Source organism: Anomaloglossus baeobatrachus, chromosome 1 (assembly GCF_048569485.1).
Source record: "Anomaloglossus baeobatrachus isolate aAnoBae1 chromosome 1, aAnoBae1.hap1, whole genome shotgun sequence".
NCBI lineage: Eukaryota > Metazoa > Chordata > Amphibia > Anura > Aromobatidae > Anomaloglossus > Anomaloglossus baeobatrachus.
This window is the reverse complement of record NC_134353.1, coordinates 492,963,568-492,977,982: the sequence shown is the minus strand read 5'-3', so window position 1 is coordinate 492,977,982 and position 14,415 is coordinate 492,963,568. Positions and strand designations below refer to the sequence as shown.

The 14,415-nt window shown below is 46.2% G+C and overlaps 1 protein-coding gene and 1 long non-coding RNA gene across 2 annotated transcripts in view; one reads left to right on the top strand and one right to left on the bottom strand.

Moving 5' to 3' along the window:
- LOC142243559 (uncharacterized) overlaps positions 1-14,415 on the bottom strand; it is a 57,704-nt gene that overhangs the window by 15,787 nt on the left and 27,502 nt on the right. The window contains exon 2 of the long non-coding RNA XR_012724381.1: positions 4,485-4,579. This is a non-coding gene — a long non-coding RNA (uncharacterized LOC142243559). The remainder of the gene's footprint in view (positions 1-4,484; positions 4,580-14,415) is intronic.
- LOC142243552 (ciliary microtubule inner protein 2B-like) overlaps positions 4,553-14,415 on the top strand; it is a 57,879-nt gene continuing 48,016 nt past the window's right edge. Inside the window, exon 1 of the mRNA XM_075315600.1 lies at positions 4,553-4,902. Within this exon, the coding sequence (XP_075171715.1) occupies positions 4,835-4,902 (68 nt within the window). The 5' untranslated portion in view covers positions 4,553-4,834. The remainder of the gene's footprint in view (positions 4,903-14,415) is intronic.

The following is a 14,415-nucleotide window of genomic DNA, read 5'->3' as shown; positions in this document are numbered from 1 at the left end:
GAACCCACGCACAGCGCACCATATGTATTGTACTACATGAGCCTATATAGGCCCTATATACAGTATGAGCCACTAGCGGACACAGTCAGAAAGGGCCCCTGTACAAGAACAGTATGGCACTAATGATATGTCCACACTTGGTATGAGCCCTCACATAGCCCTCAATATATAGTATGAGCCCCCACATAGTCCCCTTATATACCGTATGAGCCACCACATAGCCCTTTATATAAAGCAAGAGCCACCAAAAAGTCCCCTATATATAGCATGAGCCCACATGTAGCCTTGCTACATACAGTATGGCCCTGTGCGCACTAGACGATCTTGCTGCATTTTTTGCTGTTTTTTACCGCGTTTTTGTGCAGAAAACGCTGTGACAATGCTTCCCCAGCAATGACTATGGGTTTTCAGAAGTGCTGTCCACACACAGTGTTAGTTTGTAGCTGCATTTTTGAGGTGACCACAAAAACGCAGCATGTCAATTATTTTTGCGTTTTTCACTGCGTTTTCCACCCATTGAGTTCAATGAGATGTTCAAAAATGCAATGAAAAACGCAAATTGAAAATATAGCTGTGTTTCTATGACTAAAAACGCAGCTATAAACGCAAGGGGTGGGTAGTAAAGTGACATGTATAGGAAGAGGATTCCTTCTGTCAGTAAACACAGAAGCGTGAATCCTCCCGGTACCGCCACCGCTGCTTCCACCTCGGAGGAAGCAGCTGAAAATCAAAAGTGAACAGTAGAAAAAAAAAAATGTCATACTCCCGGTACATGTCCGCTCCCAGCTCCTCTTCCCGGTACCGCCACCCCTACTCCGGCTGTGTGCAGACTCCCACGCACGTCCGATGGATGCAGGACCTGCCGCTGATCAGCTGATACAGTCACCTGACGCATCAGCTGATTGTAAGTCTCGCGGTGATGCTGGCTTTTTACCGCCTGGCCGGCTTAAACAGCTAGCTCCTAGGACTTGTCAAAGCGCTAGCCACAGCGCGAAACGGCTGTTGTCCATCTGCCGTCCCCGCACTCCCCCTCTACTCCCCGTGTATGTTGTTGTCTGTAGACACAAATTAAAAGTTTGCCAACCACCAGGTTGAGTTGCCTCTTCATTCTCCCAATTAGATTACTAAAAATACATATGCAGTCTGATTGCTGGTCAGAATAGGATCCTTGAAATTGCACAAAACCGCATGGCAAAAGGTTAAATTATATTGAAGGGTTATAATGTTATTGAATTATAAATAATCATTTATGTACATACCCAAAAATGCAATACAGAAACCCAATGCATTGTGCACATAAGGTAAAATGAACCGACCAGAGATCAGAACAATGGGCAACCCCATTAAGGTATACTCAGAGTGTAATGGTAACAAAAACCGACAGGTCACAGGAAAGACCATGGAAAAGACCTAATGTACGTTTCGTGTGTTAAGAGTTAAAAGATGTGTTCAGCTTAATCAGAAGTCATAGCATTCACTCACAATCCTGGGTTTTTATAATGGTATACAGGGATTACATGACCGGAGTTTCGGACACGTAACCATCATGAAAATAGTAAATAAGTCACATGGTGTAAACCATGTGACTGCGAAACTGGTCACATGGCCGCAACCACGGCGCATGCGCAGTCGCCGTGGACCTGCATATTGCCAGCAGCCCCCAACAATCAACACCCACCGCGGACGCGTGAGAGCAGCTGGCCAAAACTTTCGCGCATGCACGGTAAGGCGAATGAGATATCGGGAACCACAGCCAGCGGGTAACACGGCAGCCGCACAAGCACACTGCGGCCATATAAGCGGTACGCAAAGATGAATAATACATAATTTCCAAACAGTACCTTGTTTCAAAATAGTACATAGATAACATGGCAAACTTACATGTGTCATGCAGATAATTTAAATACAAAATGTGACATAATACATTATATGACAATTTGTGGCAATTTGTGGCAAAAAAAAAACACCATTTGATTAGAAAAGTACATTTTCTTGTTCCTCAAAAAATTCGATCCATCAAGCGTGGTTATCTAAGGGCAAGAAATACACCCCGTGAACATCTGTTAGTACATAAAAAGAGGGAGGAAGGTTCTGACACCATATGGCCGCAATGCGCATGTGCGGCTGCTGTGTTACCCGCTGCCTGTGGTTCCCGATATCTTTATCGCCTTACCACGCATGCACGAAAGTTTTGGCCAGCTGCTCTCGCGCGTCCCCTTTGCTTGTTGGTTGTTGGGGGCTGCTGGCAATACTATTTTCATGATGGTTACGTGTCTGGAACTCCGGTCATGTGATCCCTGTATACCATTATAAAAACCCAGGATTGTGAGTGAATGCTATGACCTCAGATGAAGCTACACACATCTTTTAAATCATAACACGCGAAACGTACGTTAGGTCTTTTCCATGGTCTTTCCTGTGACCTGTTGGTTTTTGTTTCCATTGCACTCTGAGTATGTGTGATGCCCTGGCCTATCAGGTCATCACAGGGTATTGTGTAATCTGCCCTTCTGTGCAATATCCACCTCCTCCTTGATTACGGATCCCTAACCAAATGGTGTTGCCAAAGACCAGCTAATCAAAATCCTAGGAACAGTCTGCACCACACCCACCAGACACACCAGTGGACGGTCTGAGTGGAATAGGGTCGCCCACTTGGGGGGTTGGTTAAGGGGAGGTCAGGAGTGTCAGGAGTCAGTCAGTTGAAGTTGGAGGTGAAAAAGAGAGGAGGTCAGGAGCTGGGCTCCTTGGAACTACTTGGTAGCAGACGTTGGTCTGGGCTTGGTAGGAGCTGGACCCCCGGTCGCAGGGGATCGTGGCAAGGGGCACAGCATTGTCATGGAGGACAGCCGGCGGCCTTGTACCATCACTGGGTACGTGGACCCTAGGTCAGGGAGTAGCTTCAGGCAACCTGACAATTCACCCGACAAGAACGGAGCCTTCAAGATCCGGTCTCCACTTGCTCCAAAATCGGAGTACTAGCGCAACGAGGGGGATAGGACTTTCCACAAATACGGTCCAAGAAATCCTAAGCGTGAACCCTGAGAGCAAGCTCCCTCAGTTAACCATACTGGGGAGCGGGACCCGACTAGTTTCAGGCTACAGGGACCAACCAGAGAGAAACAAGGTGCCAAGGGAAAGGTCACAGATCAACAGGCAACACCAACGGAAACGGGACCCAGGCATGCTCCCCCTCAGCGGCAGCGGTGTCCAGAACTTTGGATTACTACAGTTGTCGGTGTCAGCGTTATTGGACTGAGTGAGTACGCAAGTTCCCCAACGGCATCTCCCTGTCACCATCACTGAGTCCTGGGGCATCCCCCCTACCCGTGGAGGGGTTAAACACCTGGCTGCCCACTCCATCGCCACCAGGTACTCCCAGCCGCAGCGGTGGTACTCCACCTTACCACACACCACGGGTGGTGTCACGAACTATTCCATACAATACCCCCTGTAAATACCCCCTTTTTCAATTCGAGTGGCGGCAAGACCCTCCCTGGGTCCGGACGCCCCTCGAGCCACCGCGGATCCGGATCTGACCAGCCTGGCTGCTGGCACGGGGGAGGTACATATGCCTCAATGGGGTTGCCCATTGTGCTGATCTCTGGTCGGTTCATTTTACCTTATGTGCACAATGAATTGGGTTTTTGTATTGCATTTTTGGTTATGTATATAAATGATTATTTATAATTCAATAACATTATGACCCTTTAATATACTTTACCCTTATGCCATGCGGTTTTGTGCAATTTCAAGGATCCTATTCTGACCAGCAATCAGACGGCATATGTATTTTTAGGGACTCACCAAACTTTTTGTCTATTTTGAACAATTTTGGATGGTCTGCTCATTTAGCATTCTGTATATCTAATTATATGTGTAACATTGATATAATCTTTCAATTGCTGAACTTGGTCAATTCTATTTCTATATTCTTGGATCAACAATTAGTGTTGATTTTTTTTGTATTTGCATTTTATCAATAAAAACATTTTTGTAATTTTTCACTTAATTGTTTTTCTACTTAATTTGTGGTTCTACACTCCTGTTCTCCTGTCAATTATCATCATTTGGAGTATTGCCGCTCTATATGCTCACTTGAATGTTTTTGATTACATGACTCTGACAATTTAGTTATGCATGTGTGGAATGTTGTTGTATACATTGGAATTGCTAAGGGATTAAAAAAAGAGAAAAAAAACTGTAAAAAATTAATGAGCTAGATAAAGATGTTTATTAGCCTATTGTATATGACCTTTTAGCTCCAAATTAAGCTTTTCACAAACTTAAAGGTTACAATGGAGCTAAAATGCATACAGTTTACTAATAAAGGCTCATTTTTTTAGCTTTTGAATATTTTGTAGATTTTTTTTGTATATAAAAGATTTTATTGGCAGGTACGTCTATGTTTTTTTAGACAGACTGACAGCCAATTGTACTGTTTTAGATAGTACATGTAAGAAATGACTTCTATATGCACTTACCTCGATGAACACTAGATGGCAGTAGTTGCACTCTTCTTGTGTAGACTTGTCATATTGTTACTGTAGCAACCACACACACAAAAGCAGAAGGGATCCTATACAAACATAGAAACATATACATTTGATATAAAATTACATTCTATAACTAAGAGAAAAATACTGATGTGCCACCGATCTTCCAATTTTTCTATACATGAATTCCTGGGGTTCTTGTCCGGTTGTGAGTGACACACCATTAGAGTATTTGCTTGGCTTCTCTGTGTGTCCAGTTACTGTTGCCAGGCAAACTCCGGCAGGTTCTCCATAATCTGTATCGTTACCTCTGTGCATCATCAACACTTGCTTCAAAAATGCCAATCATTTTACCACAGCTACCCGAGTCTCTGTTTTCCAGCTATGACCCACAATATGTACCAGGGTAAGTGGAAGTCATTTTAATTTATAGAATTTTTTAAAAATGTTTCCTATGTGACATTGTGACACTGGCAATGAAAAATATTAATACTGATGTTTCGATAATAAATCTCTCACCTGCCAATACTAACAAAATCCTGAAAGCATGATCTGTTGGGGGCCGTGAGGTCTGGAGTTTGGGAAACACTGATCTAGACCATGCAATAGAGGTATACTGTTATTTTTGGATCTAATGATATAGTGAGCAAAATACAAAGTCAAGGAGTAAAAAAAAAGGGCTGTCCTTACAGGTCAAATTTATAAAAATTCACAAAAATCTTTTGCCAGTGATTTTGACGTCATTGACTATATGAATGAAATGAGCTGGTCTGCTGCACAAGCAATAGAACTCAATAGAGACAATATTGGGTGAGTGGAAGAGGGGGCAGGGGTGGAACAAGAAGAAAAATCCTAAGTAACGGAAGGAAAAAAATAGGAGTGCAGGGGGTTAAGATGAGTAGTATATTTGGGCCAAACATGTATATAAATATATACTGTGTGTGTGTGTGTGTGTGTGTATACAGTGGGTACAGAAAATATTCAGACCCCTTTAAATTTTTCACTTTTTGTTGCATTGCAGTCATTTTTTAAATTAAAAAAAGTTCATTTTTTCTCATTAATGTACACTCTGCACCCCATCCTGACAACAGAACCCCCCCCCAGAAATGTAGAATTTTTTGCAAATGTATTAAACAAGAAAAACCTGAAATAACACATGGTCATAAGTATTCAGACCCTTTGCTCAGACACTCATATTTAAGTCACACACTGTCCATTTACTTGTGATCCTCCTTGAGATGGTTCTACTCCTTCATTGGAGTCCAGATGTTTTTAATTAAACTGATAGGACTTGAATTGGAAAGGCACACACCTGTCTATATAAGACCTCACAGCTCACAGTGCATGTCAGACCAAATGAGAATCATGAGGTCAAAGGAAATGCCCAAGGAGCTCAGAGACAGAATTGTGGCAAGGCACAGATCTGACCAAGGTTACAAAAGAATTTCTGGAATACTGAAGGTTTCTAAGAGCACAGTGGCCCCATAATCCTTAAATGGAAGAAGTTTGGGACCACCAGAACTTTTCCTAGACCTGACCGTCTAGCCAAACTGAGCAATTGTGGGAGAAGAGTCTTGGTGTGAGAGGTAAAGGAGAACCACAAGATTTCTGTGGCTGAGCTCCAGAGATGCAGTAGGGAGATGGGAGAAAGTTCCACAAAGTCAACTATCACTGCAGCCCTCCACCATTTGGGCCTTTATGGCAGAGTGGCCCGACGGAAGACTTTCCTCAGTGTAAGACATGAAAGCCTGCATAGAGTTTTCAAAAACACACATGAAGGACTCCCAGACTATGAGACTATGAGAAATAAGATTCTCTGGTCTGATGAGACGAAGATAGAAATTTTTGGTGATAATTCTAAGCGGTATGTGTGGAGAAAACCAGGCACTCCTCATCACCTGCCCAATACAAGCTCAACAGTGAAACATGGTGGTGGCAGCATGATGCTATGGGGGTGTTTTTCAGCTGCAGGGACAGGTTGACTGGTTGCAATTGAAATACAGATGAATGCGGCCAAGCACAGAGATATCCTGGAAGAAAACGTCTTCCAGAGTGCTCTTGACCTCAGACTTTGCCAAAGGTTCACCTTCCAACAAGACAATGACCCTAAGCAGGGCTGGCTCCAGGTTTTTGTAGGCCCCAGGCAGAAGAGTCTCACTCGGCCCCATCCACATGCAGACACGCAACTACACAGATACGTACACATATACATACACATATTTAAAGAGAAACTCGCAAAAATACTTATAAACAGACAAATCTATTCAGAGTCATTTACAGTGGCATACATACTGTAGATACACATCATGATGACAGGTTGAAAAGGTTAGATATGTTTAGCTTAGAAAAAAGACGTCTCAGAGGAGATCTCATTTATATGTATAAATACATGTGTGGTCAATATAAAGGACTGGCACATGACTTATTTCTTCCAAAGACAATACTAAGGACTAGGGGGCACTCACTGCGAGTGGAAGAAAAGCGATTCCGGCAGCTAAATAGGAAAGGGTTCTTTACAGTTAGAGCAGTCAGACTGTGGAATGCCCTACCACAAGAGGTAGTAATGGCTGATACTATAACAGCTTTTAAAAAAGGGCTGGATGATTTCCTCAGTACACAACATTGTTAGTTATAAATGACTTAGTGACCAAATGTAGAACTGGTGGAGGAAGGTTGAACTACATGGACCTAGGTCTTTTTTCAACCTAAGTAACTATGTAACTATATCATACATGCATACAGACACATTCCCGCTTGTCTCCATCCAGCTCCTGCTGGGCATGTGGCTATGCTGCATGATGGCCATCACTAATAGACATGGCCACGCACAGTGCACACTGTCACTGCTGTATATACATCACAGGTGGGGCTGGGGGCTACAATATATAAATTATAGGAGGTGTAGGGGTGCATAGACATTACTGGAGGGCATAGATGTTACTGGAGTAGCTAACAGCTCTGGGGGTATACACATTACTGGGGTGGGTTGCATAGTGCTCTGGGGGGCCGCACAGATAGCTATAGGGGGGGGCCACACACACAGCTCTGGTCCATACATACACACTCCCACAGCTCTGCTACACACACCCCTTGATAGCACTGATGCACACATCTCTGCTGCATATATGTATATATATATATATATATATATATATATATATATATATATATACAGCTCTGCTGCACACATGCACATCTCTGCTGTCCAAAGACTATATACTGTATACACACAGCTTTGCTGCACACATCTCTGCTGCACTGCCCAAACAGCACATATTCACAAAGCTCTGCTACACACACAGCTTTGCTGCCCAGGGTAAATACACACTCTGCAGCCCAAAGAGTATATATACACACATCTTTACTGCACACATACACATATCTCTACTGCACACATACACACAGCTCTGCTGCACACAGACACACTCAGCTCTGTTGCACACAGATACTCAGCTCTTCTGCACACAGACACACACAGCTCTGCTGCACCCAGACAAACACTCAGCTCTGCTGCACCCAGACACACACACTGTTGTAGTTATCTCCTTTTAATGCAGGGGGTTATAGCTTATGATGGGGTAGCTGAGAAATGTGCACACGCGGCTCTGGAGGGCCCATACACGGCTTTGGGGGGCCCGACCACACAGCTCTGGGGGCCAGCACATACATCTCCGGTAGGGGAGCCAGGACATACATCTCCGGTAGGGGAGCCAGGACATACATCTCGGAGGGGGGGGAGCCCATACAGCTCACTGGGGCCCATACAGATCACTGGGGCCCATACAGCTCACTGGGGCCCATAAATGGGGGGGCGGCAAGGGCACATAAATTTCCGGTGGGGTGGAGGGGTGTAGAACATACCGCTCAAATCACGGTGGAGAGGGGGCCCACACAGTGCCGGAGGGCAGTGCTGTGCTGGGGGTCGCACTGGCTGGCACTGCTTCTCGTCTTCATCTGTGGGAGCGGAGCAGGATGCAGCACAGTAGCTCCGCCCACAGATGAAGTTCAAACAAGGAGGACGCAGTAAACGCTGTGGACTTGCGCGCCTTAAAGCTTAAAGGGACGGCAGCCGCAGTTTCCTGCCAAGGACTGCAGTCCCCGGAATTTGGCCTGGGGGCAGCAGAACTGACTAAGGCAGGAGTGGGCCCCACCGCCTGTCCAGGGCCCCGACATTTGATCGGGTGTGCCGGGTGCTGACGCTGGCCCTGACCCTAAGCACACAGCTAAAATAGCAAAGGAGTGGCTTCAAAACAACTCCGTAACCATTCTTGACTGGCCCAGCCAAAGCCCTGACCTAAATCCAATTGAGCATCTTTGGAGAGACCTAAAAATGGCTGTCCACCAAAGTTCACCATCCAACCTGATGGAACTGGAGAGGATCTGCAAGGAAGAATGGCAGAGGATCCCCAAATCTAGGTGTGACAAACTTGTTGCATCATTCCCAAGAAGACTCATGGCTGTTCCAGCTCAAAAGGGCTCTTCTACTCAATTCTGAGCAAAGGGTCTGAATACTTATGACCACGTGATATTTCAGTTTTTCTTGTTTAACAAATTAGCAAAAATTTCTACACTGTTTTTTTCTGTCAAGATGGGGTGCAGAGTGTACATTAATAAGAAAAAAAAAATGAACTTTTTTGAATTTACCAAATTTCTGCAATAAAACAAAGAGTGAAAAATTGAAAGGGGTCTGAATACTTTCCGTACCCACTGTATGATATAATTTTATATGAAGCTCATTAGCTTCATACATGTTCACTGCTTCCCCCGCCCACCGCCAGTCCTGGCATCTGTGATTGATTGCAGTCAGAAGCACCCCCAGCCTGTGTGACAGCGTGTCTGACTGCTTGCAATCACAGACTCTGTCTGCAGGTCTTTATTGTGGTGTAAAAATAAATAAATACATTTTAAAAATTGGCGTTGAGTCCTCCCATATTATGATACCCCACAGAGATAAAGTAGATGGATAGAGGCTGCAGTCCCCAGCTGTGCGGTTATCTTGGCCGTGTATCAAAATAAGAGGAACCACATGCGGCTTTTTTAAAAAAAAATAAAAAATTAAAAAGAAAACCATATAACTGAAATACTGCTGGTCTCCTGAATTTGACAGGTTTGTTTAATTTTATTTTTTGTCCCTGCTTTCCATTCCTGCCATTTGGCCCACTCTGCTTTTTTGCACCCTGCATACAAATCTGGTCTTGCCAAAGGGTTGCAATCCTTAACTGCGGACACCTTCATGAGGAAAACACTTCCTTTGTTAACAAGACTAGAGTAATAAAATGCTCATGATAAACTAAAGGGTACTTTACACGCTGCAATATCGCTAACGATATATCGTCGGGTTCACGGTGTTTGTGACGCACATCCAGTGCCGTTAGCGACATCGCAGCGTGTAACACGTACGAGCGATATTAAACGATCGCAAAAGAGACAAAAATCGTTGGTTTTGGAGAAGTCGTTCTAAAACCAAAAATCGTTGTCTCATACGTAGCAATATTGTTAGTCGTTCCTGCTGCAGCACACATCGCTATGTGTGACACCGCAGGAACGACGAACATCTGCTTACCTGTGTCCACCGGCAATGCGGAAGGAAGGAGGTGGGCGGGATGTTACATGCTGCTCATCTCCGCCCCTCCGCTTCTATAGGCCGGCCGCTTAGTGACGCCGCAGTGACGTTGCTATGACGCCGAACGCACCTCCCCCTTGAAGGAGGGATTGTTTGGCGGTCACAGCGCCGTCGCTGACAAGGTATGTGCGTGCGACGCTGCCGTAGCGATAATGTTTGCTACGGCAGCGATCACCACATATCGCACGAACGGATGGGTGCTATAGCGCTCAACATCGCTAGCAATCGCTGGCGATGTCGCAGCGTGTAAAGTACCCTTAAGGCTAAAGAAGAACAACTTGACCTGCGTATGGATTGCCACATGTGTGTGAAGGTGCTCTAGTGGAAATCATCCAGTCTTAGACCATGAGTGGAATATACTGGACTTGGGGTATATGCAGATACTGCAGTTTTAACTGCACCAAAACAGCAATTAAAACGGTACCTTGTCCCAGAGCACTGGAAATGTAAGAAAAAAATGCTTGTAATAATGGTGCGTTTGTGCGTGTTTTTGGTGCGTTTGTTAATTCTGAATTTGATGCTTTTCTTGTGCAAAAATAGTGATTGGTGGACTGGACTGTGAAGTCCGACCCCTGCGGGTTCAAAGGCACCCGCGGGGGTCGGACACTCGGGAAATAAAGAATAAAGTAAAACTAAAGAACAAAATAATAAAGCTAGCGCGATTTATATACAGAATCACCTGTATGGCTGTACAATGCTGCTGCAGCCGCTTATCCTTCTTCTGGACCACTCATTAGGCTCATGCATATTCACTGCTTCCCCGCCCACCGGCGTCTGTGATTGGTTGCAGTCAGACGCACCCCCAGCCTGTGTGACAGTGTATCGGATGGCTTGCAATCACAGACCCTGTCTGCAGGTCTCTATTGTGGTGTAAAAATAAATAAATCTATTACAAAAATTGTTGTAGGGTGCCCCCACACAAATAAAGCAGACTGCTATAGGCTGAAGCCCCCAGCTGTGTGCTTATCTTGGCTGTGTATCAAAATAAGAGGAACCACATGCGGCATTTTTGAAAATAAATAAATAAATAATAATAAAAAAACAAAACGGTGTGCGGTCCCCTCCCATTTTGATACCCATTTTGATACATCCCGACAGCTGGGGACTGGTATTCTCAGGCTAGGGAGTCCCATGGTTATTAGAATCCTTAGCCTAAAAACAGCAACCTGCAGCCACCCAGGATTGTTGCATCCATTAGATGCGACAATCCCAGCACTTCTACCTGGCTCATCCTGATTGCCCTGGTGTGGTGGCCATTGATGTGATAAGGGGTTAAAAGCAGCTCACAGCTGCCACTAAGCTCTAGATTAGTAATGGGGAGGCGTCTATGAGACCCCCCCATTACTAATCAGTAAGTGAAAATATATAAAAGACTTTTTAGGTGTTTGTGTTTATGTGAAATATAATACAAAAAACACCTTCTTTCATGCCTTTATTAACCCCCAAAACACCCATGTCTGGCATACTCCACACAAGGTCACATGATGATTCTAGGTCTGCTACATATGAAATGACAGCGCGTGGCCATAGAATATGACAGTCCACTGTGAGCTTCAAGTAAAGACTGAGCTGAGTGATGAGTGGTGATGTCACTCAGTTTAATTGAGGTGAGAGCTGGAGGTTCCCAAAGCCCTCTCCCTGTGATCGCAGGTAACCTGACCTTAGGTGACCTCTTTGAACTGAGGTGAGGTGAGGTTACCTGCGATCACAGGTGGAGGACCTTGGGAACTTCCAGCTGTGACTGCAAATAACCTGAGTGACGCCACCGCTCATCGCACGGATCATTCTCAGCCTGAAGCTCACAGTAGGTAGTCATGTTCTATAGCTGCGCACTGTCACTATCAGATGTAGCAGAGCTGGAATCAAAGTGGGACCTTGTGTGGATTACGTCAGACCTGGCAGTTTTGGGCGTTAATAAAGGGGTGAAAGAGGGTGGGTTTTTTTGTATTCTGTTATAAATAAAGGATTTTTTTGGTGTTTGTGTCTATTTATTTTCACTTACAGATTAGTAAAGTGGGGGTCTCATAGACCCTGTGTACTACTAATCTAGGGCTTAGTGGCAGCTGTGCGCTGTTATTAACCACTTATTACCTCGATTGACACAACACCAAGGCAGTCGGGATGAGCTGGGTAAAGTACCAGGATTGTCATTTCTAATGGATGTGACAACCCTGGGCAGCTGCAGGCTGCTATTTTTAGGCTGAGGGAACCCAATAAGCATGAGTCTCCCCAGCCTGAGAATACCTGCTCCAAGCTGTCGGCTGTATCATGGCTGGGTATCAAAATTGGGGGGACCGCACAGCCTTTTTTTCAATTGTTTATTTAAATAATTAAAAAATGCATGCTTTTCCCGTTATTTTGATACACAGCCAAGATTAGCATACGCCTGGGGGCTGCAGCCTGTAGCCGTATGCTTTATCATGACTTGAAATAATAATATGGGGAACCCTACACCAATTTTTAAGTGTATTTATTTTCTTTGTCGCTCCATTGGGAGACCCAGACAATTGGGTGTATAGCTTCTGCCTCTGGAGGCCACACAAAGTAATTACACTTTAAAAAGTGTAACCCCTCCCCTCTGCTATACACCCTCCCGTGCATCACGGGCCCCTCAGTTTTTTGCTTTGTGTTGAAGGAGGCACACATTCACGCAAGCTCCACGTTTTAGTCAGCAGCAGCTGCTGACTTTATCGGATGGAAGAAAAGAGGGCCCCTATGGGGCCCCCGGCATGCTCCCTTCTCACCCCACTCAGGTCGGCGGTGTTGTTAAGGTTGAGGTACCCATTGCGGGTACACAGGCTGGAGCCACATGCCGCTTTCCTTCCCCATCCCTTAGGGGCTCTGGGGAAGTGGGATCCTATCCGGTCATCCAGACACTGGGACCGGTCTCCCTCCGCAGCCCCTGGGGGAATCTGCCGGACAGGAGACGGAGTATCGTCAGGGACATGGCCCTGCATCCACAGGTACTCTGTGTCCCCGTTGGGACGGCGCATAAAGCACCTTGGGCCCGGACGCTGCAGCGACTGCGGCGGGGATAGGGGTCCGGGACTACCGCGCCGACCGTGCACTGCCGGCCGGCCGCGGTTTTAACTTTAGTCCCCGGCTTTTGCGGCCTAGTATTGTATTCTCCCGCCCCCAGGCCTGCCAGTCAGGGAAAAGGGCGGGACGGTCGGTATGACGCCGACAGTGAGGGCTGGAGTACACTGAGCTGTCCTCCGCCCCCCTCACTACTCACGCTGGGGCACCAGATTCCCGCACTTTTGTGACTACGCCCACGTCTCCCTCCTCCTCTGAGAACGCAGTCAGCCATTTTTTCAGCACAGTCTGCGGTGGAGAACTTCTGACTGCAGCTGAGGGAGACCCGGGGCAGGGAATCTGGTGGCCACACAGAGCGGTTGGTAAGCCACACCGGTCTGCCGGTGCTGGACTCCCCAGAGTGCCGAACTGTATATATATATATATATATCTCTTTTGTGTATACATTGGCTGGTTCGGCTGTACTGTAACTTGGGGCTATATATATCCCTCAGTGTTCACGGTGATCCCTTACTGATCTCTTGGAGGACAACAACATGTCGTCTGCAAAGAGCAAGGGTACCAAGGCACAGGCTTTTTTTGCAACCTGTACCTCATGTGCGGCTATGCTACCTGCAGGTTCCACCTACCCTCATTGTGTGCAATGCTCGGCCCCTGTGACACTCACTCAGCTGGAGCCTCACGCACTGGTGGGACCCCCGGGTCAGGTAGAGACACCGGTTCCCACTGTCCAGGTGACAGGGACAGAGTTTGCAGTTTTGGCTGACAAACTGTCTGAGTCGCTTTCACAGTCCATGGCTCAGTCTATGGACAAATGGTCTGCTAAGATACTAGAAGCCTTGCAGTCCAGACCAACAACACAGATGCAGGGCACTGTGCGTTATTCGTCCCCAGGTCCCCCTCAGTTGGCGCAGCAATCTGCTCCTGAGGTGACACATAGGTCCCACGGTGAGGACTCCGACTCGGACCGCAGTCCCAGACCGGTGAAGCGGGCTCGCTGGGGACCTTCCTCCACTTCATCACGCTGCTCAGGGTCTCAGCATGAGGACTCTCTAGAGGATGAAGAGGAAAGCGCAGCTCAGGGCTCAGACCCTGACGGTGCTCTCAATCTAGATACACCTGAAGGGGACGCCATAGTAAATGACCTTATAGCGTCCATCAACCAGGTGCTAGAAATTTCTCCTCCAACTGTAGAGGAGGCGGCTTCACAGCAGGAGAAACACCAGTTTCGGTTTCCCAAACGTACACGGAGTGCCTTTG